Source organism: Sminthopsis crassicaudata, chromosome 4, assembly GCF_048593235.1.
Source record: "Sminthopsis crassicaudata isolate SCR6 chromosome 4, ASM4859323v1, whole genome shotgun sequence".
Classification (NCBI taxonomy): domain Eukaryota; kingdom Metazoa; phylum Chordata; class Mammalia; order Dasyuromorphia; family Dasyuridae; genus Sminthopsis; species Sminthopsis crassicaudata.
In genome coordinates this window covers 193,023,080-193,047,256 of record NC_133620.1, presented here as the reverse complement: position 1 = coordinate 193,047,256, position 24,177 = coordinate 193,023,080, and the positions used below count along the sequence as shown (strand labels likewise).

The 24,177-nt window shown below is 32.4% G+C and overlaps 1 protein-coding gene across 4 annotated transcripts in view; it reads right to left on the bottom strand.

The window, feature by feature from the left end:
• REV3L (REV3 like, DNA directed polymerase zeta catalytic subunit) overlaps positions 1–24,177 on the bottom strand; it is a 232,455-nt gene that overhangs the window by 118,776 nt on the left and 89,502 nt on the right. For all 4 annotated transcript variants that reach the window (XM_074310076.1, XM_074310077.1, XM_074310074.1 and 1 more), the window contains exons 3-7: positions 17,427–17,501; positions 13,809–13,969; positions 9,222–9,318; positions 2,169–2,263; positions 1,022–1,126 (exon numbers count right to left, since the gene is read on the bottom strand). In XM_074310076.1, the coding sequence (XP_074166177.1) occupies positions 1,022–1,126; positions 2,169–2,263; positions 9,222–9,318; positions 13,809–13,969; positions 17,427–17,501 (533 nt within the window). The remainder of the gene's footprint in view (positions 1–1,021; positions 1,127–2,168; positions 2,264–9,221; positions 9,319–13,808; positions 13,970–17,426; positions 17,502–24,177) is intronic.

The following is a 24,177-nucleotide window of genomic DNA, read 5'->3' as shown; positions in this document are numbered from 1 at the left end:
TTAAAAGTGATAACAACTTACCAACTTTTGTGAAACACCTTTAATCTAAAAGCTGTTCTCTTATAATGTCAAACAAAATTAAAATGGTTACCCATGTTATGATGTTGGGCACTTGAAGTCATTCAAGATAAAATTCCATAATTACAACCTGCATTTAGAGTAGAAAAAGAACATTTCCCTTAACCTATCAACATATTATGTTCCTGAATGCAATGGGAGACTCAAGCTTATCTATTTCCTTGATAAACAACATTATTTTGAAATTTATACAAAAAAGCACTCAACTATAATAATTTTATTCTTAAATATTAAAATGAACTTCAGTATATTTTTAATTTCAAATTTTTCTGAGAAATAATCTGAAAAAAGTACTCAAAATACTAACAAATCAACTTGGGGGCAATACTTAATAGTCTAGCCTTCCATAGCTTAGTGAATTATAACTGTGTTTCCAAAAATGTGTTTCATAATCTCCATTTGGTGAAACAAGAGGTTCAGAAAGTATTAGTGAATGAGGAAAGAGCTTGGTCATGGTCAGATAAAAGGACAAAATAAAGGAAAGTAAAAAACAGACTATAGGAGTAGGAACATTAATCATTAATAAGCACAAATGAGAAAATAGTAAGGCCCTCTAGATTCTGTCAAAGTGAAGAACTATTGATAAAGAGACAATAGAGGGGAAATTTTATATGACAATTGAAAGAAAATTTGTGAAATTCATTCTGATATGAGTAATAACAATTTATAAATATTATCTCCATTTTACAAATGAGGAGATTGAGGCTATGAGAGGCTAAGTGACTTGCCCATGATTACACAATTAGTAAGTATCTAAGATGGTATTTGAATCCAGGTTTTCTGACTCCAAGTAATATGTTCTTTACACTATGTCACATTGCTTCTGACAAACTGTATGGGGAGTTAATAATTTAGATCTCACACACACAAACACACACACACACACACACACACACACACACGTTGAGTTTTTAAAAAGTATTTAATAAATTAGCAAGTATACCTTGTGATTCAGATTGACTAATTTGAGAGGATTCATTTCTGTTTCTTCGGCGTTGCTTTTCATCTTCCCATATGGCTTGTAAACCAGGGTTTCCATCAATTTGAGCTACAAATTTAAAAAAATATTTCAAAGTAAAGTAGTGAAAAAAATTTTTTATTTAATAATGGACATTTGATTGCTCTTTCCCCTGCCTAATAACTTAACCTTGAGTTACTTACTTTGTGTACTATAAGAAACTTGCAAATAGTTTCCAGAAATAAGCCTACAAGATGTCCTTATTAGCCCATTCTGTATTTGACAATGTTTCTCTCCTTTGTATTCTTGATTATTCTTGCTTCTTGTCCTGCTCCCCAAATCACTAGCCTAAGAAAACTCAAACATTTAACTGGACAAAAATACTCAGGAATTCTCCACAGAGTTTTATGAAAACTGAACAAGAGAATGAAGAGGAAAAATAGAATAAAGTGCATTAAACTTCCTTTAGGTCCACTATTTGATTTTCTGTAGTCATACTGGTTTCCAGTTTGTGGCACAAAGTAATATAGCTATTTGGTCAACAAAAAATGAATGAGTTTGCTTACTGTTCTTCACTCATAATATCCCATTTCCTGTCTCTTCACCTTTACTGAATTTGTGTATACACACACACACATACACACACACACACACACACACATATTTCTAAATATATTTGTATATGTATGTTGCTCCCCTGAAAGAATGTTTGTTTCTTTAGAGCATTTTTGAGATTCCTCTTTTTTTTGATCTTCATATTCCTAGAATGTAATACAATGCATTTGCTACTTGAGGGAATTGTTCCTTGCAGGCTACAATAGTGGGGAAAAAAAGTTTCTATGCCAAGAAGGAAAGGTTTCAAGCATGGTTCTTGTAATTACATTATCTGAAGATCAAGTTCAGAGACAGTCATCATTGGAAGGCCAGCCTCAGGTGATTATTCTTTTTGACTACATTCATTTAAAAAAAGAGGGTTTTCAAAGTTATTAGAGGAGTTTCAAAATATATTAGTAGGAGTCTCCACAGCAATTAAATTATGGCTTCTTCAAAGGTTGATTTTTTTGTTTATTTTTGAGATATAAATTTTGGCTTTTTAGAAATGGTATAAAATAAAAAATGAGCAGATACATACCTTCAATCTCTAGCCGATTTAAAATATCAGCAGCTACAGCATCCACTTCTAATTCACAGGTACTTTGTGGCTCAACACCTTCCAGAATTAAAGAACTATAATGAAATGAAATTACAATAGAATATAACTACAGTGTACTTTAACTACATAGTTGGTGGATGGTTTGTATATTAAACAGAATTATAAATTGGGAAAATATCAGTAAATAGTAATAATATTATTTAAAATGCATAATATACAGGTCAGTTGAATAGTTTACAGATGAATGGATGTGTAATTAAAAAAAATTTTTTTTTTGAAGCAAGAATATTTCATCTAAGTAAAAAAGCAACACGGAAGCATAGTAGGTACTTATTCTAGATATATGGACTGAAGCAGTACATTTTACCTATTATACTTGGTAAGAAATGTGAAAAAATTTTTTTAAAAGATACAAAAGAGAGAACATCAAATTTGGGAGCAAAACTAATCAGAGCAGTGCTACTGAAGGTAGAAGAAAGAAACAAAAGGATAACACCAACCTTCTTCCTTCCCCATATCCACTATTAAATGAGTTAAAAGTTTTCTTTAAAAATGTAAATAAATTACAACAAGGAAAAATCATACTGAATCTTCCACAAGGGAGTCAAAACCCAGAAAAAGCAACAAAATGAAAACAATATAGCCTTATGAAAATTACACTGCAGTGCTTGACCCAAAAGTATTTCTTTCAGTAGTCAAAGGGATTAGGAAGTTATCAAAAGTTGTTACTGGACTGGGTGAATAGACATTAGAACCTAATAAATTAAGACTCTTTACAAATGACACAAATATGAAGACATATAAACTTCGTGTACTAAATATCTTGAAGATAAATAATGGTTTGGCTATCTAGTCATTTGTAAGTGTAAATGAAGGCACATAAAAGCTGTTCACAAATAATTTACTCAATCTTTGTCTAAAAAAAAAGGTTATCTTGAAATAAATCAATTTGAATAGACAGAATTTTATATTATAACTATGGTTGATTCTATTGCTGTCAATGGAGAAAGTAAATAATAGCCAACAAGTCAGAGCAGCCTATCCTTTAACTCTTTTTGAAAATGTAGCTGAGAGCTGAAACTTCATCATGATTAGAGAAAAAACTGAGAGGATCTCAATTTAAGTAGCTCATCTGAAATTTGGTACCTTTAACATTGTTGCATTCCTTAGTAACTTACTACAGTATCACCATGGACTCTGCCAAAATTTTTGTGTACACCTGAAGCCAAAATTTCTTGGTCAATTGATGTATACTATTGCTGAAGCCATACTGATATTATGTTGATCATGTGTTTTACCACTAAGTTGGTTCAACTGAAGAAATGACACTGAATAATTGAAAATGAAAAACTAGTTTATCACAAATAAAGAAATATTTGACTTAAATTGGAATGATGATAGGGAAAAGATCAATTTCTGGTTTGAAAAAATTTAAAGAAGAGAATTTTCAGCCCTTAAAATTAAATCAGATTATAGAGCAAATATAGATCATAGTTTTATGTCTGGAGAAGTAATATGAGGTGATTTTATGGAGGCTTACCAGACAATCCCAGTGCCACACTAGTATCTGTAAAGAACTGAGCAGATGCAAGGTAACCAGTAGGGCTAATTACCAATTGGACAATTCTCTACTAACATATTCTTGGAGAATGACCCTCCTCCAACTATTCTGTGCTGGATCCGTGGGTATGGACAAAGAAGGAAAAGAGGGAGATGGGAGGGTAGAGTAGGACAGGCAGGATCATTCTTTTGTCGGTGGAGAGAGGGGAAGGAGGTGTGGAGATTGCTGGATCTAATCTCCTGACGGCAACCCCAAAAGACCAAGAATAAAGACTTTTGCTTATCTTAATTCCGGCTAATTCTAAGATATTCAGGGTCACAACAAGTATCCATAAAACAGTAAAAGGAAAAGAAGAAGGTCTCTAATAGATTATCTTTGAGCAATTTATGGAAATACAATTATAGGGATCACAAAAGATGAGGAGGCACAGATGGCTTATAACTTGGGTTGATGAATTACAATGTGGGAAGAGTACATAATTGCAAGAGAACTGGAGGTGCTAAAGGAAGAAAATGAATAATATAAAAGTAATATTAAAAAACTTAAATGAGATATGGAAGCACACTAAAAACAAATAGCGTACTTTAGAAACTTTCCTAAAGATCTCTTCCTCACTCTCCCACAAACCCAAACTAATTTTAGTCAGAGGGATCAAAAGGTAAGCTCATGTTCTGTTTCTGAATCTGGGGCAAAAAGCTATTATTTTTTGTGTAGGTAATTTTATTTCATGATATCACTTGTTTTGTTAGTCTTCTGCTCATGGAGCAAATCTAAAATACAATTAATACTACCACAATTTTAAAATAACACCCCAAAAACTACATTTCTTCATTAACTATATGTTTATAAAAATTGGTTGTTAATTTATAACATTGTTCGTAGAAAAAAAATGTCAAGTTAATGTGAGTGCTATAAAATAAATTAGTTGGACTAAAAAGCATTCAAGGTCCATTTCAACTAAAAATCTTATGATTTTGTAATTCTTTTAAATTGAATGTGGCCTTACGTAAATAATAAAATGAACTTTTAAATTAAGTATGATTTATTCTCAGTTTCTGTTTCTGTCCTTTGAACTTCTTTGCTATTTTGTATGCCCACACTGATAAGATAATTTATTGAGGAATAACTTTCTGATAGCCCCAGAACCACATTGAAATCTATAATATTAAAAGGAAAAGAAAAAAAAAAGGTGATCTTCAATAATTAGGTGTATTCTTTATGGAAAATTTATGGAAAGATATGGACAAGAATAACAAAGGAGAGATGGCAAGAATGGGTTTTAATGTATACTAGTTGAAAGATTACTTAATTGGTCCATTATAACAAAAAAGAGACTTTGGCAGAACATCTGAAATTAATAATTTCAAAAAATTCTAAATAATTTCTCATAGAGATTTCAACCATTTCTGCTACCTTTAAATTTCAGTTGTTCCTTACACATTTTTTCTGAGTTATTAAGACCCCGCATTCCTACTATACTAAAAAATGAACAAACCAAGTATCTACAAGTGCAATTAAAAAAGCCATTTGAGATAAATTCAATGGTGAAAAATAATGGAATAAATTAAAGAACACAATGAAAGTTGGCTAGTGGGAAACTGAATATATAGAAAGGAAACAATAAATGAAATGAAAAGAGGCCAGTAGTAGAAGTGAAAAGATAAAGCAAATAAGCAGGACCGGGTGGGTAGAATATCCAAGAAAAAAAAACAAAAAACAATGTCATGAAGTTAGAAAGAAAGAGGCCACAGATATCAAACTGGAAAAATCAGAAATGAGGCATGAGCAATGTCCTTTCATGAGGGTAATGATCTTTGTTCTTCAGGCACAAATTAGAAAGAATACCAAAACCAGGACATAACATTCATGTTGGGTAGATGATACAATTTTCAATTTTAAAGGTATTTAACAATCATATTACAAAAACAAATATGTTAATATCTATGATGATTGTGCAGTATGACTTTTTTGTGGATATTTTTGATGGCAATGATGTGCAGTTATTTAAATACAGTAAGACTTTAAATTGGGGCAACTAATTTGAAAATAATTAATCACAGAATATAAAATTTGTGATATCTTAAGTGATATAACCAGAAATTTTTGTATTTATTATGCCTTATAACATAATGAATTCCTTTGGCAAATTATACTCTATTTTATTTACTTAAAATTTCTAAGAAAAGGCCATTTTGTTAATTTTAAGAACCTTACACAATAAACATATGTAGCTATTGTTTCATGTAATACTTTTTATGATACATATTTTTCTTGTTCAGTTATTGTGATTCAGTTGCTTTTTAATCTGACTCCACAATCTCATTTGGGGTTTTCTTGTCAAAGATAATAGAGTGGTTTGCCATTTTCTTCTTCAGATCATTTTATAGATGAGGAAACTGAAGCAAACAGGGTGAAAATGACTTGCTCATGGTCATATAGCTCAAGTGTCTAATGCTGGTTTTGAATGTAGGTTTTCCCTGCATGGTGCTTTACTCACTGTGCCACCTAGCAGCCCCATTCCTACAGTGCTCTATTTTTAAAGGGAATAAAATGGCCTTTCCTAAAAATATTCAGGGTTCCTTGTTAAAGTTCACTATATTTTCTTAAGAACTAAAGAATTTAAAAAGCTTACTTCCAAAAGCCTTCAAAGTATAACCAATATATTCACAAATTTTATGTAGTAATATTATTTAAAACCCCATATCTTTTTGGTATCCAAATATAGTATTAGGGTTACTGGCTGACAAGCTCTTGGATATGAAATGAGAAGATATATGGATTCAAATCCCATCTCTAATCCTTTCAAGTTGTATGACTTTAGACAAATGACATGGTGTAAGTCTATTTACTTCTGTATAAAAAGGTTCTATATACCATTAGGCTCTATCTTATAAGATTGTTTTAAGGATCAAGTGAATATGTGTGTGTACTTAGTATACACACATACACATATACACAATAAAATCAGACTTCTTCTTTTTTTTTTTTTTAAAGCATTTTAAGGGTTGGAAAAGCGCATCTGTCTATGGATTTATGGCTTCCTAACATGGAAATACACACACACACACACACACACACACACACACACAAATGTGGTTTTATATAGTGCTATACAAATATCTATTATTCGTTACTCTTCTAAAATGAGACTTTTTTCTTACTTAATCTTTAGACATAAAAAGAAAGAGAATTTTATAGTAAGAAGGTATCATTTAGTATATTAATTCAATTAGAGTTCTCTCATTATTTTTCTCATTATTCAATTAGAAATCTAAAAAATTAAGCAAATTTGAAAAAAATAACTATATTTTATAATGCTCTCTATATCTCGGTTGGTCCAAAATTTTTCCCTTATCCACAGAGTTGATAAGAATGAAAAAAAGTATGGTATGAGATTATAATGGAATATTATTGTGCCATAAGAAATTATAAGTAGAATGATTTTATAAAAACCTGAAAGAATTACATGAATAACTGATACAGAGTGAAATAAGCAGAAACAGGAGACATTGCCCACAAACAGCAATATTACATGTTGAACAAGTCTGAATGATTTAGCTATTTTCAGCAGTACAATGATCCAAGACAATCCCAAAGGACTCATGATAAAAAAATGCTATCTTGGTTCCAGAGAAAGAACTGATGATGCCTGAATATAGACTGAAGCAAATTATTTTTTACTTTTTTTGTTTTGTTCATTTTCCCCCACAAAATGACTAATATGGAAATGTTCTGCGTAATTATACGTGTATAATCTATATCAGATTGTTAACTATCTCAGGGAGAGTGAAGGGAAAGAATTTAGAACTTAAAAGATAACAAATCTTAAAAATTATTTTTACATGTAATTGGGGAGAAATGAAATATTATAAAGATAATTACCACATTTTTATAGGTTCTGAAAAGTACATATTACTGGGCTTTGAGTTTACTCACACGAACAATAACATTTTCTTTCTTTGAATCCTAGAATTTATTGCCCTTTGTGAAAGATAATTTAACCCACTAAAGGGTAGTGTTAATGTGTATTTATGAATATATTTTTTACCCCCCAAAACAGACAGATGAAAAACAAACTTGCTTAGAGAAAGAAGTAAATGTAACACCTGTAAAAATTACACAGAAGCTAATTGTTGCCATTTCATCTTTGATGGATAAGCAGAAAGATCAGGAAAACTTTATGTACTGCACATCACTAACCCTTCCTGGCCTTGTGCACTGAAATCCATAAATTGATCATTCAAGAAAACATTATCAGTTCTGACTAGAGAAATCTAGGATACAGAGTCTATGGCACAGAACAGTCATTGGAAACAATTTCTTTACCAATTATACAGTTAAGAAAAATCAAAATATCCAACCCATTAAAAAAAAAAAATACATCATGTATTAGAGGGGCAGATCTCAAGGGCAGAGTTTAAGAGGCACTCAGAGGCTTATTCTGCCTGAGCCTGATAAACAGGGCATTGAAGGTATTGAGTAAACTTTATTAATGAGGAAAAGCCTCCTCGCTCTTGCTGATCATGATCAAATTCATGCACTCTCAGTCATGTGACCTAGAAACTACAAAAAGGGGGTTGTAGAAGGGGGAAGGGAACTCCAGGGGAAAGTCTGGGGGGAACTCCGAGGAAGAAAGGGGGGAACTTGAGAAGGGAAGGAAGAACTCCGGAGGGAATGCTAGAGGGAACGTTAGGGAACACTATGTAAAGAGATAGAATAAAAGACCTACTGCTGCATACTTGAGTGACTCAGGTGTTCTGTGGTGGAACCTCAAAAGAGGTAGCTCTCTGATTGAGATAATCAGAGCCCAAGACGTCCGAAGACCTGGGGAAGGTAAGAAACCAGTTGACCCCCACTGAGGTGAGCAGCTAGGAGTTAACAATCATGTGAAGTCACAGATTTTTACTTCTGGCTGCTAGATGGTGAAATAAATAAGAAATAACCTGGAAATCAGTAAGACCTGAATTCAAAGCCCACTTCAAACAGCAGCAAGCCACTTAACTAATTTGGAATCTCAGTTTCCTTATCTATCACACAATGAGGATAAAATGAAATGACATGTGTAAAGTACATTCCAAACTATTTTGATGTTTATATTTTAATAAAACACTGAAGTTTAAAAACTGTTAAAAGATGAAAACAGAATGAATATTGGTAATGACTATTTATCATGAAAAACTATATTACTCAGGAAAGAGAGTAGTGCAAATTTTTTAGAATACTTTTCCTCTCCCAACTAAAGACTTTGAAAAAAAGGGTTCTTGAATGGAACTATTTTTAATTGAGGGTATTTAAGTCTATTATTTGGTTTAACAGACACCATCTAAGTTTAAAAAAATTTTTTTTCACACAGGAAAATGATATCATGAAATATTTATATTAAATTCTATAATCCAGTAGCCATTAGTTTGTCATGACTTGAAAAATGAATATTTTTTAGTTTCTTTTTTACTTTTAAAATATTTGCTGACCTTGGTATTTCATCTTCTTCCCAACGAAACAGAGTACCAGTAAGGGAATTTCTTGGTAACTGATCTTTGTAACATCCAATTCCATGTAATGTATCACCTAGGAATAGAAAGGTAAAAGAAATAAAAGCATTTTTTTGTATCACGCATTAGGTTAAAATTCAATACCTTATCACCTCTATGACAAGTTCTAAAATTACTTATGCATTACAAATCTATGTCAATAGACAGTGTTACAATATATTTAAACCAAAAAGGAAAGAAAGGATTCATAATATGTGTGTGGGAGAATAAATGTTCTATGTGGTAGATATACTTATGTAATCACTTTAAAAAACATATATAAAAATGTATATTTGTGGTCTCTAACCTAAATTCCCCAAGAAATATATGTTTTTGGCTTTCACAAAGAGGCTTATGGAAACTGGATACCAGATCAAATTTAAAACACAATTTAGCACTCATTCCCCAAACTGAAAGAGAATATACAATGCATTTCAGATGCAGGAGCAGTGAGTGGAAACCTTTGGTGAGTGCAAATGCACTTTGACCTGCAGAAGATGAGGGGACTGTGTATGTTTGCTCACAAGTTCTAGTTTAAGAAAGTGTGTAATGGGGTCATGCTTCAGAAACTGCCTCTGAATATTTACTACTTCCCAGGAGATTTCTTTATGAAGATTAACTCTTTGTTTGCAACAGACTGAGTAGCCAAAAAAAAACAAACAAACAAACAAACAAACAAACAAACAAACAAAAAAAAACCATATTGATGGTAGGATTTATATATTAAATTTACAATCTCTTCTTACAACTCAATATTTGCATATCATATATCTATAAGAAAAGAACACTGTCTTTGCTACTATGACCTTTTAAATGAAATATTTAAATGAAACTGACTAAAGACTACTAAGGGCTCCTTTAAGGAATCTTCCATTCTATGGATACTGATCTTCCATGAATAAAAGGACAACATTTTAATGGCTCTATAAGAACCTATGTCAATTTTCATTGAGTAAAAACATGTTCTTTTCCTTGAATATGTTCTATGTCTATTAAAAGATAAAATATCCTTAGGTACTTTATAAACATTATTAAAGGAATAACAAGTATAAAAAGGACTATAAATTGTCTAAATGGGGATATTACCATATTTTAAAAAAATTCATATTGTAGGTTAGAAGCATACAATTCCTATTAAGTAACCTATTTTGTCAAAATACTTCTTTAAAATTCATTTTAGTTAAATCCATAATAAAACACATTTTGACATTATTTTATCTTACATTTGGATTTAGTCCAAAAAATATTTATTAAAATGCCTACCTCACACAAGGCTCTATTAAGATAACAAGTAATACAAAAATAAGATAAAATAGCCCTATCTAATGGTCAGTTATTACTATAGTATCTAAAGCACAAGAATATGCACATTTCCCTAATTTAGCATTAGGAAAAATTGAAAATGTATAATTTTATTTTGAAACTATGCAAAGTTCTACGTAGAACAAATTTCAGTTATGAATTAGAAAAGTTTGCCACAGATTATATTTTATGATTTTGAGCCAAAATGATAAGAATCATCATCAAATATAATTCAATCTGTTCCTGAGTTCCCCCACAAAATAGTAATGTACCACTATTTCTTTTTATCCTGAAGCAATCAGGGTTAAGTGACTTGCCCAGGGTCACATAGCTATAAAGTCTTAAGTGTCTGAGGACAGATTTGAACTTAGGTCCTCCTGACTTCAGGGCTGGTGCTCTATCTATTGTGCCACCTAGCTGCCCCAGTACCACTATTTCTTTAGAGTAATAAACCAATACAAAGAGTCCAATTTCTTGAAAATACAACTTAAACCTAACTTCCCCTCTTGAACCTGTATTGTTTAAATCTTCCCTTATACATTTAAACATATATGTTTTCTTTATTTCAAAAAACAAAAATTACCACTGGAATGTATTTTCTTTCCTTCTACCTATCATATCATTTCTATCATTCATGATTAAATTTCAATAATTTATCAACAGATACTGCCTCATAATATTCAGTCTCTTTAACTATCTACAATTTGCTCATTAAATTATTAAACTTTATTAATAACACTTTAAAATAATGAGGCAAACTGATGTTGTGTTTAGAGAAATGGATTCAAATCCAGCCTCTGACACATACTGTTTATGTAAACCTGGACAAATCACTAAACTTCTCACTGCCCAAAGGAATTCTTAAAAAGACAACCCTCCCACTTCCCCCCAAAAGGTAAAACAAACTCTTTTCAACAAAACATTCCCATATTGTCTGTATCAAAAAAAAATGTACATATTATTCTGCTTATTAATTAATTAGTCCATCACCTCTGGGTCAGAAGAAAAGATAGCATAGCTCATCATAAGTCTTCTGGAATCATAACTGATTGCTATGTTGATGTTTTATGTCTTTCAAATTATTTATTTATGATTTTGTTTTTGTAACATAAATTATCCTCTAGATTTTACACACATCATTCTGTGTCATTTCAATAATTTGCTTTCAATACTTAAGACTCCATTCACTCAAGTGACTTTCTCAAATTACCAAAGATTTTGTCCATTGTTAATCGTTCTTGAACGTTAGAATTAGCATTAATAACCAAACTATCTTCATAGAAATCTTTCTTAGCTTCTGGATTATTATATTCTCTCTGAGGTCTCCTTTTATGGAATTTGTTACTTTTGACATGTCCTGAGCTTCAATCCTTCTTTTGTTCCTTTGCATTCATGTTTTCTTCCTTGAATAGCTGATTCATTCTCATGCCTTCAATTAGTATCTCTGTAAATTACTCTTAAATTATATTTCCCACAAAAGACTTACTATTATCTTTTTAAGTCTTTATACATCATTTCCTATGTGATATCTTCACTTGGAAATCCAACTAACATTTAAAATGTAGCATTCCCTAAATTTTTTCATAAAGATATTTTTAAATATTTTTTAAAAAAGAAATTTTGTTCTTTTGTTTTTACATCGCCTAAATTTCCCAGCAAATTCCTAATTGAACTTAACATTTATAGAATAATCTCTTATAATAAAGGATTAAAAAAAAAAAAAAGATGGGGAAGAGTTGAACAAAACTAACCATCATTCTGAAAGTCTGACAATATAGTCAGTATATTAAGAGACCATGACCTCTTCAAAAATGTGGTGAGAAGTCCCTTCCATTTTTTTATTTAGAGCCAAATTTGAGTATTAAAATTTTGCAGCATTATTTTTATTATTTTGTTTGTATTGACTTTATGTATATTACTGTAATCATTATGTCTACTAGGCATTATATCTTCAGGTATTACTTTTACTTGAACTCCTTTCACTTATCTCCACAACAACCAAGAATTGAATAATGAATGAATATTTTATGTTTAGCATTGGGTTACCTCAAAATCATTAAGAAATATAGTTCCTTTACAATCAATTTGGCTATATTTAAAAGAAAACATAACATCCTATAAAACAAAACAGAGAAAACCCTTCTATTTCAAAATCTTATGGAAGCAAATATACACATAACACCTAATCCTATTGTTTAATTTTACCAAGAAGGGAGAGACCAATTTTTTTTTATTAAAGCTTTTTATGGTACAGACCAATATTAAACCACATTAACTGCTATCAAACTTCTATTAATGAAAAAGACATAATCCAATAATACATTTTGTCTATAGTATTGTAATAAGAGGTAGAAATAACATAAGATATGAAAAAGTATATTTTAGAAAGTCAAATAGAAGAGTATGGAATTAAAATTTAGGTGATATCTGTGTAGTTCTGAGCCAGCATTTTGACAAATAACTAACTAATACTAATAATCCACTGGACTCTCCAGGCTGACCCCTGGAATATAACGTCTTTCATTTTTCAGGACATAATGCTAACTACATAAATATACAATATGTGTAAAAGGAATTAGAAAACTCATATTGGATAACCTTAATGTTTTTAGTGAAATTATGTATTGAAAGTTGGAATTGGGGAGGTATAATTTAGTGACTTAAAGAAAGGAATAGAGTGAGAGTAGAGTAGACAGATGAATAAAAGGATTATCAATTAGTAGTAAAAGCAAGGTTGAAGTTAAAAAGCATGAATTTGTACTGGGTCAATTCTTCATATTCAACAACAAAACAGTAATGTACCACTATTTCACTATTAATTTCTGTGTCTTTAATTCAAAATGAATTTTTAAAATTTTAATTTAATTTATATTTTTATATATAATTTATATATAATATACACATGCATTTTTATATATTATATATTTATAGATTAATTTAATGCAAATTGAATGTTTTATTTTCTGCTAATATGTTATGTAAGTATTACATTTTATAACATATATTCTGTTTACCCAAATAAACTATAGGCCACGTAAGGACAAAAACCAAAGTGACTGTTTATTTTATATACTTCTTAAATAACCACAAAGCAGGAAAACTTTATTATTTACTAAGCTATTTCCTTAGTCCTTCTGCTAGTATGACAAAGACTATTATGGAGAAACACAAAAGTTTAAAAACTTTATAAATAAAATCTTAATTTAGAAAAAAAAAAATTCTTACTTTTTCTTTTAACTTTCCGGAACCTGACAGCAGCCAGGTTAATTAAATTCATTCCATATAGATTGTAGTCAATGAAGAGTTGGAGGAGGTAGGGAATATGCGCTTCATGAGGCTGGTAATATTTATTCATTATGGCTCCACTTTGCAAAAGTTCACATATCCTGAAGTGAAGAATAAAATACTAATTTACAGCAGAGAACCATAGAGTGTGGTGGATGCAGAGCTAGAAGAAATCTTAGTAATCTTCTCATACAACTCTCTTATTGTGTAGATGAAGATAATTAAAACTGAAGAAAGTAGTGATTTGTTGCTCAATGTCCTATATCAATAAAGAGCAAAATTGGAATTCAAATCCAAGTCTTCTGCTTCCAAATTCAATGTTCTTTGCACTGCAACTTCTTTCTTATCCTACAGTAATAGAGTTGGAAGATATCTCAGAGATCATCCTGTTTGGTCTATACCTGAATAGAAATCCCAAAAAACTATATCACCTGTTTTGAGCAATCATACAAATTAAGAAAAATTAATATAGCACAATAGCAATTACATATTGTTTTTTAAATTTTGCTATTTTTATATAATAAAAAAAATGAAATCTTATTAAACAAAACAACTGGCATTCTCTGAAATGAATTCTGCATTTGAAAGGAAACAATCACTCGGCTTTTACAAAACTTAATGTGTATTTTACGTATGAGACTGAAATAATTATATAGAAAGCATGAGAGACAAAAACAGTCAGCTGGCATTATTCATTATTTTCAGCTAACAGATTTTAATTTAGAATGATATGAACCAATGATTTAGCTCTGCTAACTCCAAAAATGTTTCCTTTCTTAATTTAAGTATCTATAAAATCCTTTAAAAAATAACACAATGAAACTTTTATTTAGAAATAGCATAAACATCAGAGCTAACAAAAAGGGAAATGGTCCAATCAGCAGCTTTATGATGCAACCTTAATAAGACTACTATTAAGAGCAGCTAGGTAGCACAGTGAATAGAGCACCAATCCTGAAGTCAGGAGGACCCTAGTTCAAATCTGATCTGACACTTAACACTTCCTGTCTGTATGACCCTGGGCAAGTCACTTAACCCTAATTGCCTCAGGAGGAAAAAAAGGGCTGCTATTACCTCTTCTTCTCCCCGCCCCCTTCTGAGGCTGGGGTTAAGTGACTTGCCCAGGGTCACACAGCTAGGAAGCGTTAAGTGTCTGAGACCAGATTTGAACTCGGGTCCTCCTGAATTCAGGGCTGGTGCTCTAGCCACTGCATCACCTAGCTGTTCCCTACCTCTTCTGTTTTAAAGTAAATTGATTTAAATGGTTTTGTTTACCAAAAAAAAAAAAAAAAAAAAGCCCTCAAAATTAAGCAGAAAATTCACATAAAATCACTTAATTCCATAAGTTATTTATAACAAATGAAATGTTATATGGTACTTAATTTCACTGATATTATTAAAGAAAAAATTTGTTCCATGAAACATTTTGGCAGGGCAAAAGAATACCCATTCCTCCTACTACGTCCATACCTCATTTCCAGTTACCTCTGAGGGAGAAATAAAAATTCCTCCTCAATTCAATGAGAAAAGTAGCTTCCATTTACATTTTTTAAAATATCATTTTTTAGTTAGATATCAAATGAGAAATAAAAGAATTAAATTACAAATTCACACCAGAAAAGAAAATATAGTCAAAACAATTATTATAAAACAAGCTTAGGACCCATCTTGAGGATTTGTGACTTCCTTTTTAGACCTAAAGATCACCCACAGAATCAGAGCTCTATTGCTAAATATCTACTATATTGAAAAGACTGAAATGAGCACAGGCCAAAAGGCAGAAACCGTTTTCATGAAGTATTTGTTTGTTAAATCTAAATTACCTTCAAGGCTGGTCCCTCGCACTTATTTTGAGAAAAACCAGGGATAAAAACTAGGAAAATTCATTCTAAAATTTAAGAACAGGAAGTGGAAGGAGACTTGAAGCAAACAACAAAGAGATAATAATTTTACTAACAAGACTAATGCTTTTTACCTCCAATTCTCCCCATTGTTTAAAGTGTTATTGGTCTTAAGACACTATTGTGTATTCTCTTGTAGATTATGAGTTCCTCGAGATGAGACTTTTTGTCTTTCTTTAAATCCCAAGAACCTAAGAGTGCTTGACAAATAGTAGGAACTCATTAAAATTTACTTGACTGGATATGAGATAGGCAATATATAAAATTGTAATGTTCTCCTTGGTTTGGTTTCCTGGAGGTCTTTGGGGACAGCCTTTGTTTCAGTTCAGTGATCACCACAAGGACAGCCAGGTGTTAAAGTCCAAAAGTCTTTACTGTCTCCTTGCCTGATGCTGGGTAGCTTTTTGGAGAGCCCTTCAGTCTGGCCTTGGTTTTAGTGGGGGAAGTGCAGGAGGCCGAGCCAGCCACCAGGAGACTGAATAAGGTGAAATGAATTTCTGTCTCCTTGGCTCCCAGAGCTTCTAGTGCGCTTTTCTTCTCTAGCTCTCTCTCTGAGCCTCTCAGTCCCCCCAGAGTCTGACTGAAGATTGAATGAATTGCTCTTCTTAGTCCTGAGAGCTTAAGTTCCTGCCTCCAGTTCTTTTGTGTTCTCTATCTCTCTCTGAAATGAACCTAGCTGAGGCTCCCAGCTTATATGCTTTACACTGAGTATAAGCTAATCATTATATCACTAAGAAACCATTATTTGTTGTAAGATTAAATCAATCATACTCAACTTAAGAGAACTATTAAGCACCATGCTAAACTAGATAACCATTGTCTAATCAATTCCACTTAGTACCTTGTAAGCATCCTTGTTTCAAGTTCAGAGTTCTGGCCCATAACATAAAATGACATGCAAATTTATTGTGTTACTATTAATCATGATAAAAACTATGGTCTTCTTTTTGCATTTTATTATTATTAAGACATAATATGACATACTAGATAGTGTTGGACTTGGTATCAGTAAATCAATAAGCATTTACTGAGAATCTACTATGTACACTGTGCTAAGAACTTGGGATACAAGAAAGATAAAACGGTTCCCATTCTCAAAGACAACCTAATGGAAGAAATAACATGTAAACATATATACAGAGGATAAATGGGAAATAATCATCAGAGTTAAGATCAGAATGAAGGGAAACTGGGAAAGATTTCTTGTAGAGGATGAAAATTTACGTAGGGCTTAAAGAAAGCCAGGGAAGCCAGGAGGTGACAATGAGAAGGAAAAATATTTTATGCCTGAGGAAAAAGCCATTGAAAATGCCTGGATTTTAAAGATGGAGTTGTCTTTGAAATAGCAAAGACAGCAATGTGACTGAATTGCAGAATGGTATATGGGGTGTGAGTAAAGTATAAGAAGATTGGAAAGGTGGCAGGAAGTCAGATTGTAAAGAGCTTATAATGGTTTTAATTCTGCTTATGACACTAGCTTTGTGACTGGAATAACTCAATTTCTTCTGAACTTTAAACTTTCTAAGATTTTAAGTTGTAATCAGATTGATATTTGATTCAATGGGGAAAGCTGCCATATGAACAAAGTAACAACTCCTTGATGCATTAATATTTTATCATTAAAACTATTCAGTTTCTAATTTCACAATTTCTATACCTTTTCACCATCGCAGGATTATAAAGATAAATCTTCATAAAGTGTCTCTCCTTCTCATGATAACCATAAAAAGGCCTGAAATAGAAGAAAACAGACATTTAAATTATTCTCATTATAAAATGATGAAGACATATACTTATCACACCAAGGAAGTTTTATTCTTTCAAAATTTCTTTCTTGACAGCATAATAGACTTAATAAAGTCTTCCAGCTAAGTATCAAATTTACCAAATCCACAAATATTTTGTTAGTGTGGATCACATCAATGGCAATGTAAGTTTTAAAAATTTATTCTTTATAATATAATTCAACTATTATTATAAATGATGTATTTCTGTGGTACATTTAATTTTATAAGAAAGTCCACCCAAGATTCAAACTAAGAAATTATTATAAAGAAAAAAAAAATCTGACTATTTGCACACTTTACTCCTAATTTTACCACTTATTTATTTGGCCTTTTTCCATCTCCTGGCCAGCAGCCTTCTCACCCTGGGGGGGTGTATTTAGATTTCATGGAGTGCTCAGGCCATTTGCCATTTCTGGCTTCACTCTTTCTGAATTCTTCCATCTCCCCCTTTTCTCTTCAATCCAATTTCTCCCATACTCTACAGCTCTCTTTTATGTGTTGCCTTCTTCCATTAGAATGTAAGCTCTTTAAGGAATGAAACTTTTGCTTATATTTATGTGAGGTTTTTCTGGCTTACATTTATATTCCCAGTGCTCAGCACAGTGCTTGGAACAAAGTTAAATGCTTAAGGATTCTTAATCTATCGTCTAGAGCCAGTCTCTACATATGTTCCTGATACAATCTCCTACTTACACAGGAGATTGCAAATTCAAGAATAGCCTCTTCTCTCCCAAATCTTTAATCTCTCCCTCTACAGGTTTCTTTCCAGCTACAATCAATGAATAATCATTTCACTACTATGTGCCAGGCACTATACCAAGGAAGATACAGAAAGAGGCAAAAGATAGTCCTACCTCAAGGAGTTTGTAATCTCATAAGAGAGAAAGCATGCAAATAAATATATACAAAGCTAACTATATAAGGAATAAACATGTCTAAAACCTTCTAAAACCTTCATTAGGCTCTAACAGTATCTATTAGCTATTATTCTACAGTTCCTTTGCTCAATCAAAATCCTAGAAAAATTGTTTATAGCCTCAACTTTTTCTCTTCTTATTCCTCAACCTTTTGCAATTTGAATTCTGGCTTCACCACTAAAATGAAATTATTCTTGGTTATAAGTGTACATCTTTTTACGTTACTATAATGTTGTATTTCGAGAGTTTTTTTCTCCATTATGGCAGTTGCCTATATAGTCTTATATGAATCTAACAGTTCTTCCTTAGTACTTGATACTTTTCTTTATTATTTCTTGCAATATATTCCCCCCTACATGATGAAAATTCTGAATTTTGGATATTTCCTAGTAGTTTTCATGTGAGATTTTGTTCAAGAACTGGTGGATTCTTTTTGTTCTAATTTTGTCTTCTGGTTAAAATATAGCAACTTCATACAATTTTAAAAAATAAAGTGCCCAGGTATTTTGTTAGGAAAGTATAATCAATAGGATCTGAATTTATATTGGATAAGAGAGTTGAGTATGACTCCTAGGCTATGAGCCTGGATAACTGGGAGGATAATGGGGCTCCCAACAGTAGAAAAAGTTGAGAAGACAGAAGGTTTTAGGGGAAGTGTGTATGTGGGGGAGGATAAGAAATTCAGTTTTGGACAAGCTGACATTAAGGTGTCTACAGTTATTGCATTTCAATAGGCAGTTGGACATGGAGACTGGTAGTCAGGAGAGAGGTAAAAGAGCTGGATAAATAGGCTCTGGGAATCATCTTCTTTGAGATGATAATTGAATACATGAGAAATGATGAAATCTCCAAGCAAAATAATCTAGGAACAGAAGACAGGAAAGAAGAAGGGAGGGGAATAAAGGAGACAAGAGGGCAGAGGAGCAGAGGAAAATGAAGAAAAAAGGTCCCAGATTAGATAAGAGTCTTGGGGATACTCAGAGTTAGCAGATATAACCTAAAAAAAGAAAGAGCAAAGGAGACAATTTCAAGGATAAGAGAGTGATTGAGAATGTTTAAAAAAAAAAACAAAAAACTGCAGAAAAGTTGATTAGTACAAGAATTGAAAAAAGATCTTACATTTAGCAACTAAAAAGCCAATGATAAATTTAGAGAGAGCATTTGAATGATGAGATCTGACTTCAGAAGCTGTACTACAAAGAATTAAAAAGGGAGTGAGAATAAAGGAAATGGAACTACCTATCACAGATAGCCTTCTGAAGGAGTTGAGCCATGAAAAGTAAAGGTAGAGCAAAAGATGGCAAAAGAGAAAGAGAGAGAGAGAGAGAGAGAGAGAGAGAGAGAGAGAGAGAGAGAGAGAGAGAGAGAGAGAGAGAGAGAGAGAGAGAGAGAGAGAGAAGGAAATGGAAACATTTGTGAGTAAAAGCAAAATCAATTGTATGACTGAGTCTGTGTGTGGCTAAGATAAAATGAAGAAGTGGGTCATGGAAAATTCCTAAATTGAGGAAAAAAGAAATTAGAACATTTAAGGGAATATCAATATGTATGTTGAAATCCTCTATCTAGTTTAGAGACAGCAGTTGGGGAGGACAGAAAAACTTAGGTAGGCACTGAAATCATGAGGAAGTAAGAAGAAAAGACACCTGGAGATTAGGAGATAGCAGCTACCAGACTTTCATTAGAGAGATAAATAGGGATTCAATGAACCTCTAAAAGAGAAGTTACTGAATGATAGTGGCAGAAGGATAGTTTATGAGTGGCAATGGGGAGAAAAGAATATTCTATCTCCTCTGTCAGGACCAGTGAATTAGGGAATATGAGTGACAGAGCAATCAGGAAAGGATAGCCAGTTATGCTGAATCATCAGTATGGAAACAAGTCTCAATAAATGCAAAAAGATGGAAGGACTGATAAATGTTATTTATGGAACAGGCAATCGACAAAGTACAGTGGAAGGAGTAGGTAGTTCTTGATGGCCTGCTGGAGGTGGTTTATATTGAAGGGGATGGGAATAAAGGAGTAGGCTTTAGAGGATAAAGAATAGGGTTTCTTCCCTCTCTCTTCCCCCACTTAAGAGTATTTTATTTTTTCCAAATAATTGAAAAGATAGTTTTCAATGTACATTTTTGTAAGATTTTGAGTTCTCCCTTCCTTCCTTCCCTCCCCAAGACAACAAGAATTTTGATATGGGTTATACATGGGGGAAGCTAGGTGGCGCAGTGGACGGAGCACCAGCCATGAATTCAGGAGGACCTGAGTTCAAATCTGATCTCAGACACTTAACACTTCCTAGCTGTGTGACCCTGGGCAAGTCACTTAACCCCAGCCTCAGGGGGGGGGGGGGATTAGTGATATGGGTATATATAACTTGTATAACCATGTTAAAAATATTAGTCATGTTGTATAAGAAAAATTAAAAAAAAAAAAAAAAAAGGAAAAAACCAGGAGAAAGAAGATAACAAACAAACAAAAAAGGTGAAAACAAATGCTTTGATCTGCATTTAGTCTCCATAGTTCTTTCTTTGGATGAGTTTGGCATTTTCCACCCCAAGTCTATTGGAATTGTCTTGAATCCTTGTATTGCTGAAAAAAGCTAAGTCTATCATACCTGATCATCACACAATCTTGCTGTCAACTGTGTAAAATGGAGAACGGGGTTTCTTACGTTCTGATAGTTAGAATCACCAGAGGGAAGAGCCTATCAAAGAGTGGGAACATGCTAATTACTGATGATTGACAATCTTTAAATCTTTCTATGATTACAAATAATTAGAGAATACAAAAAAGTTATGAATGTCAATCATTTAATTCAAGCTCATACATTCATTTGAGTAAAATGGAAAAGGAATCATAGGAACTTAAGACATAGGAGGATACTCTATAAAATATTTGCCACTCATCTCCATTTTCCTGGAATATGATTCTACATACGTGTTTGAGAAGTGAGCTTTTCCCTTACTCTTGCAAGAGCTAGACTTCAATGCTACTTCCTGTCTCCACATCACTCATCTTCCCCAGAACCACATACAGATCTACACAACTTCTTTCTAGAACCTCTTTATGGGTTGTTTTTCCTCTACCCATTAGAAGGTAAGCTCCTTGATGGTAGACACTGTCTTGCTAGCTTGTTTTTGTAGTCTTGGAGCTCTGCACATGCCTGGAACATATAAATGTTTAATATATGGTTTTTGTATGTGCTTTAGAAAATATTTTTTCCTATCTTCCCCACTGTCTGCTTTACTTTGAAATCACTGAGTAACTAAGTACATACTGTTCTAATTTGGAGGCTCTTATTTAGTATTTCATAAATTTTCTCTATCTCTTCATCTTCTACAACAAAGGAAGGAAAGGTTATATAAGATGCAATTACTCTCAAGAGGTCCCTTCTTGAAAACTTTATCATAAGGAATGTCATACATGATGAATAAATGCCCCATGGTGTCTTAGGATGGACAATAAAAACAACTTCACTAACTCCTTTATTTGCCTCTCCTGAGAGAGCCTGGAGTAATTCTTCTGTTTAGCTATATTATCCTTTTGTCTTTTGGTTTTGTTTATAGAAAAAAAATAGTCAGATAAATGTGACTCAGTTCCTCTGATAGTATCATTGCTTACTGGTGTAATCGTATGCTTGGCTGGTCCTTGGAAAGCAGACACAATCTGTGGTTTGGACTATACTGCTTACTTTTCTAGCATGGTAAAATTTGCCAGCATTTGTGCTTTGTTATCAAAGTTTTTGCCTAGGTTTACCTCCACTTCATAATGGGTCATCAGAGTCACAGTATAATAAGTTTAGAACCCAAAGAGATCTTAGAGGTTATAAAGTCCAACCTTCATTTTACAGATGAGGAAACAAAGACCAAAGGATTAAACGATTTGTCAAGGGTTATAGAGCTAGTACATATCTGAGACAGATTTAAACCAAGATCTCCTAAATCTAAATTACAGTGTAATGGAACAGATAAATAATGTTCATAAATAAATATGATATAAGGTAGACTGTAATAAAGTCATCTGTGTTCTACCACTCTCCAATGTATATCCTCTGAACTTTTGTTATTCTTTCTGCAATTTGTATTATAACATCAAAAAATTTCTATTCAGTCTAGACCTCTTCTTCTTACAATCTTCTCTCAGGATCTGCTTCTTCCCTTTATCATAGCTTTCCATAGGGATAATTGTAACTTAGATATGAGGCTCAGCAAACTATGGTCACTCCCCTTACCTTGTTTGCTAACTCAAAAACATTTTTTTTGGCATTTTAAAACTAAGTTTTATTATATTTTAAAATGTAAAAAAACTGCTCTTAGCTCATAGATGTATCAAAATATGAGGCATGCTGGATTTGGCCATTTGTTTGTCAATCCTTGGTCTTAGATCTCATTATCACCTGATGTCAGTGCTACTTCCTTGATTCTAAAATTCTTCCCCTTCATCATGACTTCCTATATTTTCATCACTTTCCTTGTCTCAAACTAATTCTTAATTGTCCCTCCTTGTTACCTTAGTCTATCATATCTGCTCTGCCATCATTTTCCTTCACTCATTAGTGCTGATCATATGATAGACTAATTCAATTATACACTCTCCTTTATTTATGGAACCCCTTATTCCATGTTCTCTTGCTAATATTCCCTGCCAAACCACAACTCCTCATCCCCTATAGAATGTCATTAACTATGTTGAATAGTTCTACTACACATTTATGTTTTCGACTCTCAACAGATCATTGCTGCACTGATAACTTTTTTATTCTTCCTTGATGAACTCTCTTATAATATTCCCCAAAGAATATGTTTCAAAACTTTTCTTTCTTTTTTCAAGTTCCCTACAAACTCTTTTGTACCCTAGTCCTTTCACTAGAACAATATACTCTTTTCTTAGCACTGATTTTGTATTTCAAAAAGCTTTTATGACATCCCTTGATTTATGCTCTTTTGTTCCCAACAAAGAATAAGGTGAAACACCTCCTTTTCAAGACTTAAACTTTTACTTTATCCCTTAATTCTCAGTCTCCTAGAAAGCTTGTTTGTTTAATTATTTCTTCTCACCTTTAGTAACATTTACCTACTGGCTTTTTCCCAATTGGCCACAGATATCCCCATACTTAAAAAAAAAATGAAAAAAAAAAACAAAAAAAAACCTTCTATTAGATCTTGATATCCCATCAAATTATAGTTCATTTCCCTTTTATGGCCAACCTAGAAATTAATGTATTTACTTCTTTTTTTAATACCTCCTATTCACTTCTCATCTTCTTGCAATCAGGCTTTTGATCTCAACATTCAAGTCACTATTATTCCTCCCTTGCTCCCAATAATTTCTTTATTGCCCATTTCAAGAATTTTTTCATCTGACTTGATTTCTATGCAGTAGCTTACATTGATGACCATAAAATCTTTTTTGCCTCCCTTGGCTTTTGTAACCCAGTCCTTTCCTGCTTTTCCTGGGTACTCTAACTCAATGACCCTGGCTGAATCATTATCATTAATCACTTGTCCACCTTAATGTAAGTTTCTTTCAAATTTCTTTGTTGTTTGCCTGCTCCTTTTATTCTTTTATATTTCCTCAGTGATCTAATTTAATCACATGGGTTCCTCTTGGCAAAATAGATAAACTGGCAGTAGTCCCCCATAGTGCCCCTTTTCAATCTCTTGTTGGGATTAGGGTTAAATTCCTTTCTCTTCATTCTTTTCTTTTTATT